The 19,965-nt window shown below is 37.1% G+C and overlaps 1 protein-coding gene across 1 annotated transcript in view; it reads left to right on the forward strand.

Moving 5' to 3' along the window:
• SMC6 (structural maintenance of chromosomes 6) overlaps window positions 1-19,965 on the forward strand; it is a 106,940-nt gene that overhangs the window by 74,917 nt on the left and 12,058 nt on the right. The window contains exons 20-23 of the mRNA XM_006835266.1: window positions 781-918; window positions 2,063-2,208; window positions 9,423-9,548; window positions 14,335-14,440. Coding sequence (XP_006835329.1) covers window positions 781-918; window positions 2,063-2,208; window positions 9,423-9,548; window positions 14,335-14,440 — 516 coding nt within the window. The remainder of the gene's footprint in view (window positions 1-780; window positions 919-2,062; window positions 2,209-9,422; window positions 9,549-14,334; window positions 14,441-19,965) is intronic.

Below are 19,965 nucleotides of genomic sequence, written 5' to 3' on the forward strand. Positions count from 1 at the left end.
TGCCTCCAGGTAGATGTGATCAGGAAATGGGCTTCCTTTTTCACTCTTCTTTCTGAGAAATTTCAAGATACCACTGTTGGTCGTTTTGACATAACTTAGGATTTAATTTTTGGCCTATTTCCTCTTTTGTCTGCTTGTCCCGCTCCACAATCCCCGTTCAGGCTTTCTTAAAACTAAACATATGACCTAGTATTAGGTTATGAACAAAATGAAGAAACAAAAAAAAACCCACATCATTGAATAGTGGAGAGAATCACTCCCCATCTTCTCCTTTTTCCAGCTCTCAGTAACCAGTAATCGCCTCCAGTAGATTTTCTTATTTCTTTATCCATCATCCTCCTAGCCCTTTTATGCCATACCTCATCCTTAGGCAACCACTAGTTTACTTTCTGTCTGTATTCTGAACATTTCATATAAATGGAATCATACAGTATGTGGTCTTTAATGACGGACTTCTTTCACTCACCGTCTTGAAGCCAGTTCTGCCAAGATGACCTCTGTAAATATCTAACACTTGCACGATATTAAGTCTTTTCAGGCTAATATGGCTTTGTCCAGAACTGTCTTATCAAAATAAAATGTGTGAAAGCACCATCATATTAGACCATGTAAGAATTCTTAATTTCTTAAATTTTGAAAAAATCTTCACTTTTATTTAGGTATATATGAATGTGAACTCTTCAGACAATATAAGTTGTTAATTATCTTACGTTGGGTTTTTTTGTTTTTGTTTTTTACTTTAAAGAATCTTTATAGGTTATTTTGACTTTATTCTAACAGGATGAATTAAACCTTGCTGATTCTGAAGTGAATAACGAAAAACGAGGGAAGCAGCATTATGAAGACAAACAAAAGGAACACTTGGATACTTTAAATAAAAAGAAAAGAGAACTCAACATGAAAGAGAAGGAACTTGAGGTTAGGCACCTCTAGTTCTTGCTTTTCACTTTGTTATGTTTACAAGTTTAATCATTATTTAAGTGTATTTTGCTTAATCTCATAATACTTCTAAAAACAGAAACATTTTCTGAATATTTATTTCCTGTAGAATAACAGGTGGCAGCAACAGTGGCCTCAAAAAGTTGTGAGAATGGTACAGTACCAGTCAGTGTTTCTTTCTGTTATACGTAGAGTTGCTGAATTGGAACTGACATGAGGAGACACTTAATAATAGCAACACTCAGCTAATGCAGCACCATCCTTTTGCAATTAATATTTTTTACTGCTAACTGAAAGGTTGGTGGTTTAAATATACCCAGAGGTATCTTGCAAGAAGGCCTGGCAATTATTTCTGCAGAGTCAGGCATTGAAAGCTGTAAGGAGCACAGTTCTTTGCCACATATTATAACACCATGAGTTGGAACTATATGTGAACTGGGCTTTTCTTTGAGTATCTGGTATATGGACTTCTTTGAGTATCTGGTGTATAGACTTCTACTAGAAGCCTTTTTTACAACTATAAACAGTCGTTTGTGTTTTCAGAGAATAAATTGAAAGCAACCTCGTCTAAATTTGAGATGGATTCAGACTTTTGCTTTTGTGTACTTCTTATGTACTAAGAAATGATTTAAATACTGTAGTCCCCCAATGCCTTATATGTTTTGGACTTAAAAACTGAATATTATGAAGATCAAATAAGTATTTGGACATATTCCTTAATGCTTTGAATTCTTCACAGACACGAAGGTCTTTGTTGTTTTCAATTTCATTAGAGTTAAGAATTAATTCTCAAATACACAGAAAACTATACCTGCTTGCAGTATACTGTGTGCAATCTTTTTATAACCACTACTGGAAATTTGCTTCACTGAGAAATTTTGAGGCTCTTACAGTTTTATTAAAGTTATACACAATAACGCAATTTTTTTCTTGAAAGTCTATGACTTTGGACTCTGTTTTCAATGTAAAGCTTATATAAATGGCATTGATATTAAATGTAGTTAAAATATACTCCTTAATCATAAGGTCAGAACTTGGGTATGTATATACTGACACAAGTAATTTACAATGAATTAGTAAGTCAAATAAGAGTATTAAAGATATTAAACATCTCTTGTATCAGGAGAAAATGTCACAGGCAAGACAGATCTGCTCCGAGCGGATAGAAGTAAAAAAATCTGCATCAATTCTAGACAAAGAAATTAATAGATTAAGGCAAAAAATACAGGCAGAACATGCCAGTCATGGAGATCGAGAAGAAATAACAAGGTAAGTGTTTGGTTGCTTTTCTGCTTTTTAAATATATTTGTTGTGGTTAAGTGCCAACGAGTCGGTTCTGAATCACAGCGACCCTGGATAGGGTTTCAGAGGAGTGCCTGGTGGATTTGAACCACCAACATTATGATTAGCAGTCTAACACTTATCCTACAGTGCCACACCAGGACTCCTTTATTATATTACTCATATATAACCAAAAAATAAAAAATATTTATATTTAAATCTTATATTTGGATGGAACCAACACTTGTCTGTCAGTTGTCGTACTCTGGTGGCTTGCGTGTTGCTGTGATCCTGGAAGGTACATTATGGGTATTTCAAATACCAGCAGGGTCACCCACGGTGGACCGGATTCAGATGAGCTTCCAAAAATGATAAGACTAGGAAGGAGAGACAGACTACTTCTGAATATTTAGTCACTGAAAACCTTATGGATAGCAGTGAAACACTGTCAGCACCAGAATTTTGAATACTGAAACATAATAAAGAGCGTCAGAATATTGTCAGATATAGAGCCAGAAGATGAACCCCTCAGGTTGGAAGACATTCAAAATATGACTGGGGTGTATACTTCCTTAAAGTAGAGTTGACCATGATGACACAAATGAAGTAAAGCCTTTGGGACCTTCATTTGTTGATGGGGCATAAGCTCACAATGAAGAGAAACAGCTGCAAACATTTATTAATATTCACAACATGGATTCTACAAGTATGAATCTAGGAAAATTGGAAATTGCCAAAAAGAAAATAGAACTCATAAACATCAAATATATGCTATGTATTAGTGAGCTGAAATGAACTGGCATTTGGCCATTTTGAACGTGAAAATCATATGGTTTAGTATGCCAGGAATGACAAATTGAGGAGGAGTGGCACCATATTCAGCATCAAAAAGAGCATATCGAGATCTATCCTGAAGTGTACAACGCTGTCTGTGATAGGATAATATCTATCCACCTACATGGAAGACTAGTTAATACCACTGTTGTTCAAATTTATGCAGTAACCACTAAAGCCAGTGCATGCAATCAAGATGTATTCAAAATTACTGGTGATTGGAATGAAAAAGTTGGAAACAAAGAGGAAGGCCCAATAGTTGGAAAATATAGCCTTGGTGATAGAAATGATGATGAAGATGGCATAACAGAATTTTGTAAGACCATGGAGTTCTTCATTGAAAATAAGTTTTTAAACAACATAAAAGACAACTGAACACATGGACCTCACCAGATGGAATACACAGAAATCAAATTGACCACATCTGTAGAAAGTGACGGAAAAGCTCCATATCATCAGCCAAAACAAGGCCAGGGGCAGATTGTGGAACAGACCACCAAGTGCTCCTATGCAAGTTCAGGCTAAAGTTTCTAATTTTCTTCAAATTAAACCAAGTCCATGAGACTCAAAATATGACCTTGAACATATTCCACCTGAATTTAGAGATCATCTAAAGAACACATTTGATACATCAGACACTAGAGATGGAAGACCAGAAGAGTTGTGGGATGATATCAAGAACATCATACAGGAAGAAAGCAAAAGGTCATTAAGACAAGAAAGAAGGAAAAGGCCAAATGGATGTCAGAAGAGACACTGAAACTTGCTTTCCAGTGTTTCAAATGGAAGAAATGAGGAGGTAAAAGAGCTGAAAAAAAAAATTCAAAAGGCAGCTTGAGAAGACAAAGTCAAATATTATAATGTATAAAGACTAGAAAACCAAAAGAGAAGAACACACTCAACATTTCTCAAGCTGAAGGAACTGAAGGAAAAATTTAAGCCTCAACTTGGCTGTATTAAAGGATTCTAATGGGCAAAATATTGAGTGATGCAGAAAGCATCAAAAGAAGATGGAAGAAATACAGAGTCACTCTACCAAAAAGAAATGGTCGCTGTTCACCTATTTAAGAGGTAGTATATGAACTAATGTTCTCCCATGTAAACTATCACATAATTCACAATAAAACATTAAAAAAAAGAGATAGTATATGATGAAGAGCCAATGATCCTGAAGGAAGAAGTCCAAGGTACATTGAAGGTATTGGCAAAGAACCAGGCACTAGGAAATGATGGGATATAAATTGAAATCCTTCAACAAACTGCTGCGGAACTGGATGCACTCATTCATCCATGCCATGAAATTTGTAAGAAAACTAACTGGCCAACTGACTGAAAGAGATCTATATTTGTGCCCATTCCAAAGAGAGTTGACCCAGTGGAATACAGAAATCATCAGACAAAATCATTAATATCCCATGCAAGCAAATTTTTTCCAAAGATAATTCAAAAGCAACTGCAACCAGACATTGAAAGAGAACTTCCTGAAGTTCAAACTAGATTCAGAAGAGGATGTGGAACAAGGGATGTCATTGCTGATGTCAGATGGATCTTTGCTGAAAGCAGAGAATACCAGAAATATTTTTACCTGTGCTTTATTGATTATGCAAAGGCTTTGATTTGTGTAGATCATGACAAGCTATGGACAACATTGTGGAGAATGTATTACATTAGGCAGATCTGCTGCACACAACATCTTTAAAGTGTTCAAGATCAAAGATGTCAGTTTGATGACTAAGGTTCTCATGACTTAAGTCATGGTATTTTCAATAACCCCTTATGAATGTTCAAGTTTGACAGTGAATAAGAAAGACCATAAAAGAATTGATGCATTTGAATTATGATGTTAAAGGAGAATATTAAAAGTACCATGCACTGCCAAAAGAACAAACCAATCTATGTTGGAAGAAGTACAGCCAGAATGCTCCTTGAAAGTCAGGATTGCCAGACTTTGTCTCTCACACTTCAGACATATTATCGGGAGGGAGCAATCCGTAGAGAAGGATATCTTTTTTGATAAACTGGAGGTTCAGTGATAAAGAAGACCTCCAATGAGATCGACTGCCACAGTGGCAGCAGCAAATAGACTGAAGGTAGTAACGAATGTGATGTTGATGCAGGACTGAACAATGATTCATCCTGATGTGGATAGGGTCACTTTGAGTCGGTTCCGACTTAATGGCACCTAGCAACTGCAACAATTTTGATGAAGTGTTACTATGGCAGACAGTTATAACTGAGCTGCTATTGTGTCTTTTTCGCTATAAACGGTAATCTTTTGTTTCATTATAAAACTGACTATGGAGTGACATTTGAACATAAATTCAATTTTTATACCTGTAGGACTCCTGGTGTCATGCTGTAGAATAAGCACTGGACTTCAAAGCATGAGGTCAGCAGTTCAAATCAACTCTTTCCTCCTCAGAAACCCTGTTACAGGGTCATTATGAGTCACAGTCACCACAACAGAACTTAACAACACAAACTTCATTTAGACAGGAAAATGTTAAGCTTCATGAGTAATCAAAGAAATACAGATAATTAGATGATTGGAAAACATTTTTCAAATCCTTCCCATTGAATAAGATGGGGCTGCATTGCTAACCACAAGGTCAGTGATTGTAATCTACTAGACACTCCTTGGAAACCCTATACAGGGTCACTGTGAGTCAGAAGCAACTCCACAGCCCTTAACAACAACAACAGTATTTTCAATGAGATTTCAATAAAATAAATATTTTTGTTTATTACTGCTTAAAAATAGAAAACTGATAGCAAAACAGTGAGCTTCCCAGCTACCAACTGAAAGATTAAACAGTTCAAACTTACCCAGTGACACTTCTAGATCAAGACTTGGAGATTTGCTTTCGTAAAGATTACAGCTTAGAAAATTCTATGGTGCCCCTTCCAAGACTAAGATTCAATGGGAATACATGCTCTGATTGGTGACCACGCTCGTCACCGATAAGGGGAAGTGAGGGAAAAACAACAATGAAGTGGCGAGCTAAGCCCTACAATGTTCAATAGACTCCTGTGAACCTGGGTGGAGACCTGGGGACTTTTGGGCCCAAGGTCAGTGCCATAGCCATAGAGGACTAGAGTGGAGAGTGAAGCGTCTAGCTGATAAGAAGAAGGCATATGTACAAGAACACCCGCACTTGCAGCTAATACCCACTTGACCTGGCTCCAATGACTGGATGATCAGAGCTCAACCAGAAGAAGAAAGAAGAGGAAAAAAAGAGTAATCTGATACAATTTGATGAACTTGACCTATACCTATGAATGCAGTAGCTCAAAAGAGGTAACAAATCTTTACAGCAAGGATCATTCCCAGCCCCTCCATGCACAGAGTAGACAGGGATGGGCAACTTGGACATTGGCTACCCAAAATAGGGTGGCTACAAAGGCAATAAGTGACTGGCTTACAAGTTTTCAAGAGGGAGCCTAGATCCAAAGGGCATGGAGGAAGATAGAATCTCCACTGAGTAGTATCCAATCTGTCTAGGTGGGGCTGATGAAAGGAAATGCGGATAGGTCTCTTGTGATATAATAGTAAATAATTGTTATCAGGAGTGATTGTGAGGGTTGGAAATATAAAGGTGGACATTTTATAGCAAGGAGGGGAGTGATTAACTTTGAAGTCTAGGAGCGGAGGTCCCTGGGACCATCAAGGGGGAAGAGCGAGAGCGGGACCGTACCCAGAGATGCAGTGATGCCTGAGATGGAGGCAGAGATGATGACGTGGAGAGATGGAGCAACTGGGGACTTTAGACCCCTAGAGGGAGAGGGGCTGTGTGCTGACCACCGGGAGGGCAGGCTTGTAGTGTATACCCTTTGTTTGGTTTATAATGCATGGAGGGGATTGTAACCATGGCAGTGAAACGATATACGATAGGATGAATGTAAAACTAATGTTCTCCCATGTAAACTATCACATAATTCACAATAAAACATTAAACAATAAGAAAAAAACTCTGGTGGAATTTTATTCTGTCTTATGGGGCACTGAGTTAAAAATGAACTCCCCAGCACAAAATTTAGAGTACACGTCTTACATGAGAGTATTTGGGTTTGAATTTCAGTTCTTTCCTTACCTGATTGAGTATCTTCACAAGGTACCTAGTCTCTCTAGACTAATTTTCTTATCTGTAAATGAACATAATTATAATTCTTGCCTTTATTGAATTACTGTAAAAAAAATTAATGAGATAATCCATGGTTTTTTATTGTTTGTTGTTAAGTTCCGTTGCCTTGGTTCTGACTCATATCAACCCTGTATAGGGTTTCCTAGGAGTGGCTGATGAGTTTGAATCGCTGATTTTGTAGGTATAAAAGATAGAACACTATGTAAGCTGTTTTACAGATTGTTTAATGTATTTTAGAGATCTGTTATAGTTTGACAATATTGAACCATCTTGGTGTGGCGCTGTGAGATAATGCGCTGGATTGCAAAGTCAGTTTGAACCACAAGGTTGGCAGCTCCAGCTCCTCACCAGTTACTTCTAGGAAGCTCTATGCAGGGTTACTATGGGTCGGAACTGATTAGATAGCACTTAACAACAGCAACAACAATTGATGAATAGTTGGGTTTTTATCTAATCTTTTGCTATTGTAAATGGTGGCACGAAATTAATAACTTAAAACATGCAACGTTTTCTATGTGTGTAGGTTCATCTATTGGATAAACCCTATACTGCTAAGCCCTCTTTCTAAGAGTTCATGTTTTTGTTTAATTGCCACAAAATCTGGGTACTACAAGTTCTCACTCACTTCCTCATCTTGTGTGGTTATTACCTTCTGCTGTTTACCTATCTATTCTTTAGAGTTCTTTTATTTATTTGTTGAGTTCATTAATTTCTGATTTTGAGGGATTTTTTTCTGGGAGCATTTGCCTTATGACTTTATTTTTCATTTATGATGTTTAATTGTAGGTTTATCTGTTTTGTGACAACACTATTCTAGTAAGTTTTCATTGTTGATAAGAAAATTTTTCTACTCTTCTGCACTTTTCTTTCATAACTATCTTTATATGGATGCTATACTTAGGCATTTTTCATTACTCAGTTTTTAATTAGTTGCCTTTCCCTGGTCCAGTTATTTGAAGGAGGGTTAATTAGTTGCATTTCCCGGGTCCAGTTATTTGAAGGAGGGTATCAGCAGTAGCTATGTGAACATTGGCCATGGTTGTTGCCTTTCTTACTTTATTATTCACCATTATTTTGCTCCCTTGCTATAGAATAGCAACAGAATATTGCCATTCATATTAGCACTGTTGAGTAGCCATGCCTTCTCTGCCTCTTTGACCTTATCTTGATCAGGAAGCAGTTTCTAATGCTGACGCAGCATCCCTTAGTGGGATTTGTCATTAAGGGAAATAATTCTTACATGGTGAGGCAGTAGATAACCTAAAAGGTCAGCAGTTTGAACCCACTGGCCAGTCCATGGACAAAAAGACAAACCTCTAGTGATTGTTAAGATCACAGCATGGGTTGTCCTGGACTTGAGAACTGGTTCGGTATTGGAAAGGGACAGGACTAGCGAGCTCTGTCTCCTTGCAGAGCAAGACAAAGACCAGCAAACAAAAATTTTCAGCAAAGCATTAAGTTTACTATAGCAGAGCGTTCCCACAATGCTCCCAGAAGAGTGGGGACAGTTTTGCCTCGTGTATGAGGATAGATGCCTTAGAGTCAGGAGTTTGAGCATTAAGTATGATAGTTCTCTTCCTGGTTTCGAGTGCCTTTCCGCTAAGGGCAAGGCTGATGCCAACCTTCACTACACAAGCCACAAGGCTCATCCTGTGTTTTTGTGGTTTTTGCCATTTCCCCCTTGTTCTTGCCCACTAATTGATTGTTTGTTGGCCCTTGATGGGCTAACTGCCCAATTCCTACCATGCCCCCTTCCTTCTTACCCTGCACCTGTCAGTGATCTGCTCCCATAATGATTACAGTCTTGGAAATCCTACTGTCAGTTCTGTTGTATCCTATAGGGTTTCTGTGAGTTGGAGTTTGGTTTATTTTTTGGTTTACCAATATTGTCACTTCACTTTGAGGTGTGTATTTGCTGATAATCTCTCATGTCTACCACTATTAAACCCCAACTGAGCATTTTCCTTGTGTGCTTTCTCTGCCTTCTGTAGGGCTTGGACTTCTGTCCTCCCCAGCCTTGCTGACAACAGTTCTCACTCTGGATACCACTCTTATTCTGGGACTGCAATTTTACTAGAGATTTCTGGGATCTGCTACGGCTAGGCTTCCTCAACAACCTAGTCTACTCCCTGTTCTTTCTCATTTAAATGTGTTTGAGATTTTTTTTCTTTTCATTGTGTTTCATGGAGTGGCATTTATTTACTTAATATTTTGTTTACAAAATAGGCAGTACCAAGAAGCAAGAGAAACCTATCTTGATCTGGAAAATAAAGTAAGGACTTTAAAAAGATTTATTAAATTACTGGAAGAAATAATGATCCATAGATACAGATCATATCAGCAATTTAGAAGGTAAGTGACTTAAAAAAATGTGACCACACTTAAAAAAGATATAGCCACTTATTGTATATTTTTGTAGTTTCTTTGTTTTCATATTACCCTTTAAAATATGAAAAATTAAACTAAAATAACTGTACATGATACATTTATAGAAGAAACTGCCAGTACTCACTTTGTCAGCCAGTACTCTGCAAACTAATTTAATCAGACTTTAATTGAACTTTTCCATTCTGTTAGATATTCTTCATTAAAGAATTCATAAATGGCTGTTGAATCTCTGCTTAAATAAGTCCTTTGAATGATTAAGCTCATTGGTTCTAAAGTATACTGTTTCACTCTTGGACATTGTATCTTATGGGATACAAATGGCTTGTTAGAACCTGTTTAGTCAGTATATCAATTGTGACACTGTAGAGTAAGAACTCCACTGCAAAGTCAATTTGAACTGCAAGGTCAGCAGCACTTAACAACAAAAACAACATTATAAGAATGGGTAACGTGGTGACTCCATACAATAAGCAATGGACTGGAATCTACAAGGTCTACTGATAGAACCCACTAACCGCTCTACAGGAGAAAGATTAGACTTTCTGCTCCCATGAAGATCTGAAGTCTTGAAAACCACATATACAGGGTCACTGTGAGTCGAAACTGATGTGGCAGCACTTAACACCAACAATTAGGATAAAGTGTGCAGTGGTTTCATATGATAAACACTGAACTGTGGACCACAAGGTCTGTGGTTCGAGCCCACCAGCTACTCCATGGGAGAAAAATGAGACTTTCTGCTCCCTCTAAGATTTACAAGTTTTGGATACCTTTATACAGGATCACTATGAGTTGGAACTGACTCAACAGTACTTAACAACAATAATTAGAAGAATGGGAGCATGATGACTCTGGAGGATAAGAACTGGACTGTGAACCACAAGTCCAGTGGTTCAAGCCCACCAGCTGCTTCTCGAGAGAAAGATGAAGCTTTCCACTCCCAGAAAGCTCTACAGCCTCAGAAGCCTTATACAGGGTTCACTGTGAATCTGAACTGACTCAACAGCACTTAACAAATTAGAAGGATGAGCGCTGGTGGCACTCTGGATTAGAGATTAGATTGCTAACTCTAAAGTTGGTTGTTCAAATCCATCAGCTACCATGTGGAAGAAAAATGAAACTTCTTGTTCCTGTTAGGATTTATGGTCTTGGAAACCATAACTAGGGTAGCTGTGAGTTGGAATCGACTCGATGGCAGTGAGTATTTGTAGAATATGCTTCCTTTAATACAGAAATTTTGTTTTATTTTCTGCTATGACTCCAGTGCCTAGAACTGTGCCTGAAATATAGCAGGAATTTGATATATCAGGAAAACTAGATATTTTTAACATGCCCAAAGATGGGCAGATTACATGGATAGACTAGACCGTAACTAGAGTTACAAGCAAAAGAAACCAAAGGACAGTTTCTAGGTAGAGATGGCCCTTAATATATTTGGATTGAAGACAATCTAGTCTTTGCATTTTTCCATGGAGCCATTGACCCAATCACATGCTCTTTAACTGTCTGTACCCAAAGTAGAAGGACTGTAGAAATATCTGGTTCCTTGGGGAAATTCAGATAAAGCCATTAAAAGAAACAAATCTTGCCCTTTGGCCATATTCCTTAACTAAATTGTCAGTTTTTTACATTTGTATTTCAATAATAGGCATATAATTAGTATTTTAATTAAATAGAATTAATTTTTGTTCTGTTTAGGCTACTTTTAAGTTTTGTTATGGAGTTTCAAAGCGACCAGTAGGCAAAGGCTAGTTCTTTCCTATGGCTGAGGGAATACTCTTCTGCATATTCTGTCAGTTACCTTGTGCATTATAAAGTTTTCCACTGTAGACAGTAGGAACTTGACCATTTGTGGTTCTGTGTGAGCTCAGGGTGTTGTTCCTTCTACTTCTTGACTAGTGTCCTCACATACAAGCACTGAATGCTCAAGCAGGATCCTGGGTAGATACTCCAGAGTTCTCTGTGAACTCTTTCCTCTCTCTTGATCTGCCTTGTAAACGTCACTGTCTTTAGTCTCCCAGCTTTGTCTCCTCAAACAAGAAGACTTCCAGATTGCTCTTTACTCTCCACTTTACTTTTTTCCATACGTAGTAATCTGGGGCAGTAGAAAGATTCTTCTTGTCTATTCCCATCTTTCAGAGATCATTGTCTTATGTGTCTGATGTCCAAAGTGTGAAAACTCTTGTTTCATATATTTTCTCCAGTTTTTTAGTGATTTTAGACTAAAGAGTGTAGACTGTGAGCCGCAAGGTCAGTAGTTCCTCAGAAACTCTATACAGGGTCGCTATGAGTTGGAACCGACTCGATGGCACTTAACAACAACAAAGACTAAAGAGTAAATCCAATTCCTATTACTCCACTTTTTCCAAAAGCAGAATAAGATTTGTTTTTTAGATCATTATCTATAAAAAAATTATTTTAAATAATTTACAGAGAAATACTGATTTTATGGTTTATTTTGTTAATACGACTCTTCACAACTGCAGATACTATTTACCCAAATTTTAGGAAAATACTTCTAATGAGCAAATGTTTTAAATCTTTTATCTCTTTACATCAAAGGACCTTGCCATTTTCTGAGGGCAGTCTTTTAGACATTAAATGAAATACTTATCAATGTTGGGGGGGGCGGGTTAAATTCTTGATATTATGAAGCTTATTGTTGTTAAGTATGGGAGCTAAAAGCATGCTTTTACTGTAATAGAGAGTTCTGAAACTAGCTAAACATGGTTGCTCTAGCAACAATTGAAAACTCAAAGTTAATCAGTGTTTTCTAGTATGGGCATTTAATATAGATTGAGAATTAAAGGAGGAAGTTGGGAAGGAAAGGAATAAAATGACTCTGAAGAAACAAGCCTTCAAACTCATTAAAGAACTAAGATATTAAGAAAATATATTCACCGATAGCCTACACCTTATTTTCTAAATACTATTCCCTGCTAAAAGATAGCAAGTCTCCTTAGAGAAATAGTTATTCCAGAACTTGCCTAGGGAAAGTGCAAGGTGAGCCTCTTACTATGTCGGGGAGTAAGAAAGTGCTTTAAATTGTAGGGTCATGATAAAAGGACACCTGAGTCATTTCCAGGAACTCCCATTGCAGAAATCCAGTGTGATTTGAGGGTCTAAAGACATGAAGAGCAGCAGCAGCTGAGAAGTAGCCCTGGTGGTTCAATGGTTATGTATTCGGCTACAAACTAAAAAGTTGACAGTTCAAACCTACCAGCTACTCCACTGGAAAAAAAAACTAGCAATCTGTTCCTTCAAAGATTATGACCTAGAGAATCCTGTGGGAAGTCAACTCCGCGGCACACTACCACAACAATAAATGTTAGCCAAATCAATAAAATAAGAATCTGTAAGTCCATACTGATAAATTAGTTAAGTAAATACATATTTGAGGAAAAGGGAAAGTTGTTTTTCCCAGTAGAATGCCACTGGTAGAGAAGAAATGATGAAGTTTACTTTGTGCCAAAAATTAAGTCTCTCAAGGGCAAGATTTATGTCTTCGATATTAGTGTAATTGTTTGTATTGTTGTTAAGTGCCTTCGAGTTGATTCAACGCATAGTGGCCCTGTATGGGGTTTCCAAGGAGTAGCTGGTGGGTTTGAACCTCCAACCTTGTGGTTAGCAGTCCAGTGCTGATCCTACAGTGTCAAATTAGTTGACTGATTATACATTCGTATGGACTAACTATAATATAATGGCATTAATTAAATGTGAAATGGCTTCTTTATTTTATAAATATTTATTAAAAGAGTAAATAAGCTGGTAGAAATATGGGGACATAAAGGCAGCTCCCTGGTTGGAAATGAGAGCTGCTCCTAACTGTACCTTTAAGAATTTGTAGGCCAGTATGAACCCGGTACATATGGTTCTTATTTAGTCTTACTTTAAAGTACAAGAAAAGGCTCAAGACTTTTCAAAAATTTAAAAACTACACCTGCCACATCTGAAGGCAATTGTGAACAATAAATTGTTGTTAGTAGGAATTGGTTCAGTCATTTCAAAATTAGGTCAAATTTATATAACATGAAAGCAGAGATTCAAAGATTATGGCACCCTCTCAAAGTTGGTGACCGACCCTGCTGCTTTGGATGTGTGTGGCTTTCCACAGCCCTACCAAGAATCTTATCTCACATAACAGGTTCCCACGAGAGCCCTTTATGCCTCTTTCAACTATCCCTTTCCTAGACTTCGACCTGGAATTTGCCGAGTTGCTGTGATGACACCCCCCAAATTATGAAAATTCTGGTCTGTTTTTGCTTCATCTACCATGATAGAACTGGTTCGAAGCCGTAATTAAAGAGCAAATTGGAGTTGTCTTTAAATTGGATATTTGTAATCCAGGGACTACCTTTACAAAGGAATGTAGAGATGTGCTGGTGATAATGGTGTACCATGGAGTCAGTTCCAACTCATAGCAACCCTGCATAGGATTTTCAAGGCTGTAAAACTTTATGTGAGCAGAAAGCCTCATCTTTCTCCCTTGGAATAGCTAGTAGTTTCGAACTACAGACCTTGAGATTAATAGCCCGATTTTTAACCACTACACTTACCAGAGCTCCTTATAGAGATGTAGGAAGACATATAATCTAAAATCCCACAGATTAAATGTGCAACAAATGTCAACATTTGGCATACTTTTGTTTAGTCTTCTTATATGGATTTCACTTCCTTAGTCTTAGATCATGTTGAATATATAGTTCTTTATCATCTTCTTTTTAATACTACCACATTTCTTTTCTTCAAGGTGTTTGACTTTACGATGCAAGTTATACTTTGACAACTTATTATCTCAGCGGGCTTATTGTGGTAAAATGAATTTTGATCACAAGAATGAAACCCTTAGTATATCAGTAAGTATTTTAACTTGTTGCATCGTAATTTTTGGGAAAATTAGCTGTTTCTTTTTTTTTTTTTTTTTTTTGATGAAATATAGGTAAGCTTTAACCTGTTGTATTTAATTTAAAATAAATTCAAAGGAATTTATTTTAAAGTTAAGGGTAGTTCTTGCCAAAATGTTAAAAATTAAGTTGATCTTACTGATTAAAACTACTAGTTTAGTTTATTATGTTTTTGTGTCCCAAATGATCCAAGTTATTTTATTATGATGTAATTATGATCAAGTAATTATGATGATAATTAGGGATTTTCTCTTCAGTGACAGGAATTTACCTTTATTTCCACAGCAGTAGATTCTGTTGGAATTTATGTAGCATTTTAAATTATGAGCATCATTATAGACCCATATTCTCTCCTCTCACTATAGGAAGGAATGAATACTTCAAAGAATATTCTACCCATGTATTTGTATTATTAACTTCTGAAAGTGTCCCTAGATCAATTTTCATTTTGAATAAACATAGTCACCACATTCCTATGGAATTCATAGCTATAGATTCTCTTATAGTTAAATGCATTGAAAAGGGGGATGGGAAGATACGGCATCAGAAATTGAGTAAGTTAGGGAGTCAAAAACTATTGTTCTTATGGTAAGTGCCATCATGTCGGTTCTGACTCATAGAGACCCTGTATAGGATTTTCGAGGTGGGTTTGAACAGCTGATTTTGTGCTTAGCAATACAATGCTTATCCTACAGGGCCACACAAGGACTGAATAATGTGAGCAAAATTTTCTAAGAATTGCTTACTACTCGGTTGTCATACATTTTATCCTTACATTTTAATACTTAGAATAAATGTTCTAACTGAATTAGAAAGTTAGGTTTATTAAATTTCTACTAATCATTAGTAGCTCCCACTTTTCTTTCTTTCTTTCTTTTTTTGCAGGAGACTCAGTCATTAATGATACAGATTTGAAAGGATTCTAAAGAATTCTCTTTGTAGATAGAAATATAGTATGTCATGATAGTCAAAGTTCTAGGTGCAAACTATGAGAAAGCAGATAAATTATTAAAAATCTGTCTTTAAACACATTGGAAAGCTGTAGAAGAAGAAAAAAAATAGATGAATTGGAATCCCAAGGGATGAGGAGCCCATCTAAGATAATCTGAGGATCAAATTATTTTATTATGATGATAAGTAGGAATTTTCTTTTCAGTGAAAAGTATTTACCTTTCTACTCCAGAAGCTTTTGTTTTAAATATATGCAGCATTTTAAATTATGCACATCATTATAGACAATCCGTAGACATTCCCAGCACATGGACTTGCTGAATGCTTCCTGTCCTGGTGGTATTTGCCAATTGTGAGCTTTTGAGGAGGTCGCAAGGAAAAGGAAAGAAAAGACAGGGAAAAGGAACCTCTTTTTGGTGGAATAGTTTATTATCCTCAATTATCACTTGCAGTTATAAGAAATAGCAGATTGATAGCACTAAAGAATAAAGCACTTTGAGTGCAAGATTGTTGGTGGTTCACACTCACCAGATGTTCTTTGAAAACCCTATACAAGGTCAGAACCAACTCAACAGCACTTAACAACAATAACAACATCTTAACCATGATTAATGTTTTAAAATAAAAATGATAACAAAATGGAGAAACGTTTCAACAGAGAATTGGACAAATGTTCCAATAGAGGATTGGAATTTATAAGAGTACTCAATAATGCTAAACCCATTGTGAAATTAATACCGGCTCACAGTGACCCTAAACGACAGAGAAATAGACCTGCTAGGGTTTCCAAGGCTTTACAGAAGCAAATTGTCATGTTTTCCTTCCATGGAAAGAGTTTTGGAATACAACTGGACACAGGAGATGAAATTAGTAAATGGAAAGCAGATCAAAAGGAAATAAGCAAGTTGAACAGCATAAAAGCAAAATATTGAACCAAGCTTAAGAGATATGTAATCTTAAAAGCACCCAAAGAAAAAAATATGCACTATTTTTTTCTAAGGAACATCAAGAAAATTGAATACGTTTTTCTAATAGAAATTGTGATTATGTATCGAATAGTACCAAAAAGTGAAATGCAAAAAAAATTGACTGAAAACTACCTAACAAAGCTGGGAGAAGATTTATTTTATTATTTTTTTTAATCTTGAATAAATGGAGGCATATACCATGTTCATAGATTGGAAGACCCACTTCTTGCCACAATGATTTTTGGATTTAATATAATCCCATTTAGAATCTGTGGGGTTTTTGTAGAAATTGACATGATAATTCTAAAATGTATATGAAAATGCGTAAGACATAGGCTGTCAGGTCTCTATGAAGAGCACTATCACACATCCAAACTTATTCTAAACCTATACTCATTAAGGAGCTCTGGTAGCGTGGTGGTTACGAATCAGGCTGCTACTCTCAGGGACAGCATTCTGAAACTACCAGCTGTTCCATGGGAGAAAGAGGAGGCTTTCTGCTCCCATAGAGATTTACAGCCTCAGAAACCCTGTACAGGCTCGCTATGAGTTAGAACCGACTCCACGGCACATAACAACAACAATAACAGACTTATTAAAGACAGTGTGGTATGATTGACATAAGAATGAGCAAGTAGATATAAGAAATGTAATACAAAGCTCAGACACACACCGTACATATGTATACCTTGTATACCTGGTATACAAGGACTTCACTGTAAGCCAGTAGAAAAAGGGTGGTCTTTTTCTCAGTTGTTGTGTTGTTATGTGCCTTCGAATTGATTCTGACTTATAGCGACCTTGTATAAGGTTTCTGAGGAGCAGCTGGTGGGTTTGAACTGCTGACCTTGACAAATTGGATATTCTTTTTGTAAAATAAATCATAAAGAAACTTGGATCCTACCTCATATTTAAAGGATAATTTAGGGGTTTCCACCTGCACAAAAAACGTATCAGAATTCATGCCTCAAACTATACCCTCAAACCAAAATACATCAAGGACCTAAGTGTGTAAAACTTTGTTGTTAGGTGCCGTTGAGTGGGTACTGACTCATAATGACCTTTTGCACAGCAGAATGGAGCACTGCCTGGTCCCGCACCAGTCTCACAATCGTTGATATGCTTGGGCCCATTCCTGCTGCCACTGTGCCAGACCATCTTGTTGGGGTTTTCCTGTTTTTTTTGCTGACACTCCACTTTACCAAGCATAATGTTCTTCTACAGGGACTGGCCCCTCATGACAGTATGTTGGAAATATGCGAGACAAACTCTGGCTGTCCTGACTTTAAAGAGCATTCTGGCACAGATTTGTTTGTTCTCCCAGCAGTCCATGGTGCTTTTAATATTCTTCTCCAACATCGTAACTCAAATACATCAGTTCTTCTCCTTTCCCATGTGAAATAAGCTATTAAAAATGTCATGGCTTGGGTCACGCACACCTTAGTCCTCAAACTGACATCTTTGCTCTTGAACACTTTAAAGTGTTTTTGTGCAGCAGATTTGCCTAATGCAGTACACCTTTTGATTTCTTGATTGCTGCTTTCATAAGTGCTGATGGTAGATCCAAACAAAATGAAATCTTTGCAAACTTTCATCTTTTCTCCATTTATCATGATGTAATTTAATGCTCCAATGGTGAGGATTTTTGTTTTCTTTACATTGAGATACAACCCATACAGAAAGCTGTGCTCCTTGATCTTCATCACTATTTTAAGTCCTCTTAGCTTTTCATAAACAAGGGTGTATCATCTGCATAGCACAGGTTGTTAATGAGCCTTCCTCCAATCCTTAGGCCATGTTATTCTTCATGTAATCCAGTTTCTCAGATTATGTGCTCAATTTACAGATTGAATGAGTATAGTGAAAGCATACAATCCTCATGCACACCTTTTCCTGATTTTAAACCATTCAGTGTGCCCTTGTTCTTTTTGAATGATTGTCTCTTGAACACAGTTAAGTGTTCTGGAACACCCACTCTTCACAGTGTTATCCATACCTTGTCATGATCCACACAGTCAAAAGCTTTTGCATAGTAAATAAAACACAGATAAACATCTTTCTTATATTCTCTGCATTCAGCCGAGATCCAGCTGATGTGAGCAATGGTATCCCTCTCTCCACATCCTCTTCTGAATAAAGAGTGCTATGGAAGGGGAGAAATGGATGGTGTCTATTTTTTGCACTTATCCATTGCTGGTGGGAATGTAAAACAATACAGCCATGGTGGAGAATAGTTGAGTGATTTCTCAAAAAGTTGAAAGTAACCCAGCAATCCCAATCCTGGGCATATATACCTATAAGGAGTAAAAGCAGGGATGCAGACACTTTACACCAGAGTTCATTAAAGCACCGTGCACAATAGCCAAAATTTAAAAACAACCATTGTATCCATCAAGATACAAGCAGATAATAAGCAAAATGGGGTATTACTTAGCCATAAAGATAAGAAAAGTCTTGACGCATGTCACAAGAAAACATTATATTGTGTGAAATAGGTTCAAAGGACAAAATAACTCTTATTTTTCTTGTTAATACCATCAAGTCAGTTCCAATTCATAGTGACTCTGGTTAAGGTTTCCCAAGAGTGGCTGGTAAGTTTGAACCACTGACAGTGCCTAGTAGTCCAGTGCTTATCTTACAGTGCCACACCAGGACTCCAATATACTACAATACCACTTATAAAATCAGCAATTATGTAGTTTTGCCAAGGTGGAGGGAGTTTGAAAGTGGGAGCTTTTACTTTGTGAGGGGCACTGAGTTTACATTAATGGAAGTTAAATAATTTAGAAAAGGAAAGTGACAAAGATTGAACAAAATGCATGTAATCAATGTTTCATATAGGTGTGTAAGAAAATTGTTAAAGTTTTATTGTGTATATGGTATTTTCACCACACACCAAAGACATTCAGCTTCTGAAAGAAGAAAATTATCTTCGTGTTCTTCTGTAAAAGTTTTTAAATGAGATGAAAACAGTAGTAACCAATGATTAAGAGTTGAATTGTTAAGTGACGTCAAGTCGCTTCTGACCAATAATGACCCTATATAGGGTTTCTGAGGAGTGACTGGTGAGCTACTGGCCTTGTGGTCCAAACTGACTTTGGAGTCCAATTCCTTAACCCGTAGCGCTACACCAGGACTCCAAGAGTTGAATTATTTCCCCCCAATATGCAAGTTGGAGTCCTGGTGTGGCACTGTAAGATAAGACTGCTAACCCTACACAGTGCTGCTAGGAGTTGGAACCAACTTGATGGCACTTAACAACAATAAACATGTGTTGGATTCCTAACCACTATACTGGTGATGTAATCCAGTTTTGGAATGGGGTTTTCTTTTTTATTTTAATGAGATCTATCAGTGTAGGCTGTGTCCCAAACCCTATTCTGAGCTCTGAATACTGCTAATTAGACACAGAAGCAAGCACGTACTGGGAAAGAGATTACAGTGAGGGTGGCCAAGAACCAAGGAAGGTATAGGACTATAGGCAGAGATGGAATTGAGACAGCCAAGACTTTGATTTGGACTGTTAGTCTTCAGAGCTGTGAGAAGATAAATTTCTGG

This window comes from Chrysochloris asiatica, unplaced genomic scaffold, assembly GCF_000296735.1.
Source record: "Chrysochloris asiatica unplaced genomic scaffold, ChrAsi1.0 scaffold00016, whole genome shotgun sequence".
Taxonomy (NCBI): Eukaryota; Metazoa; Chordata; class Mammalia; order Afrosoricida; family Chrysochloridae; genus Chrysochloris; species Chrysochloris asiatica.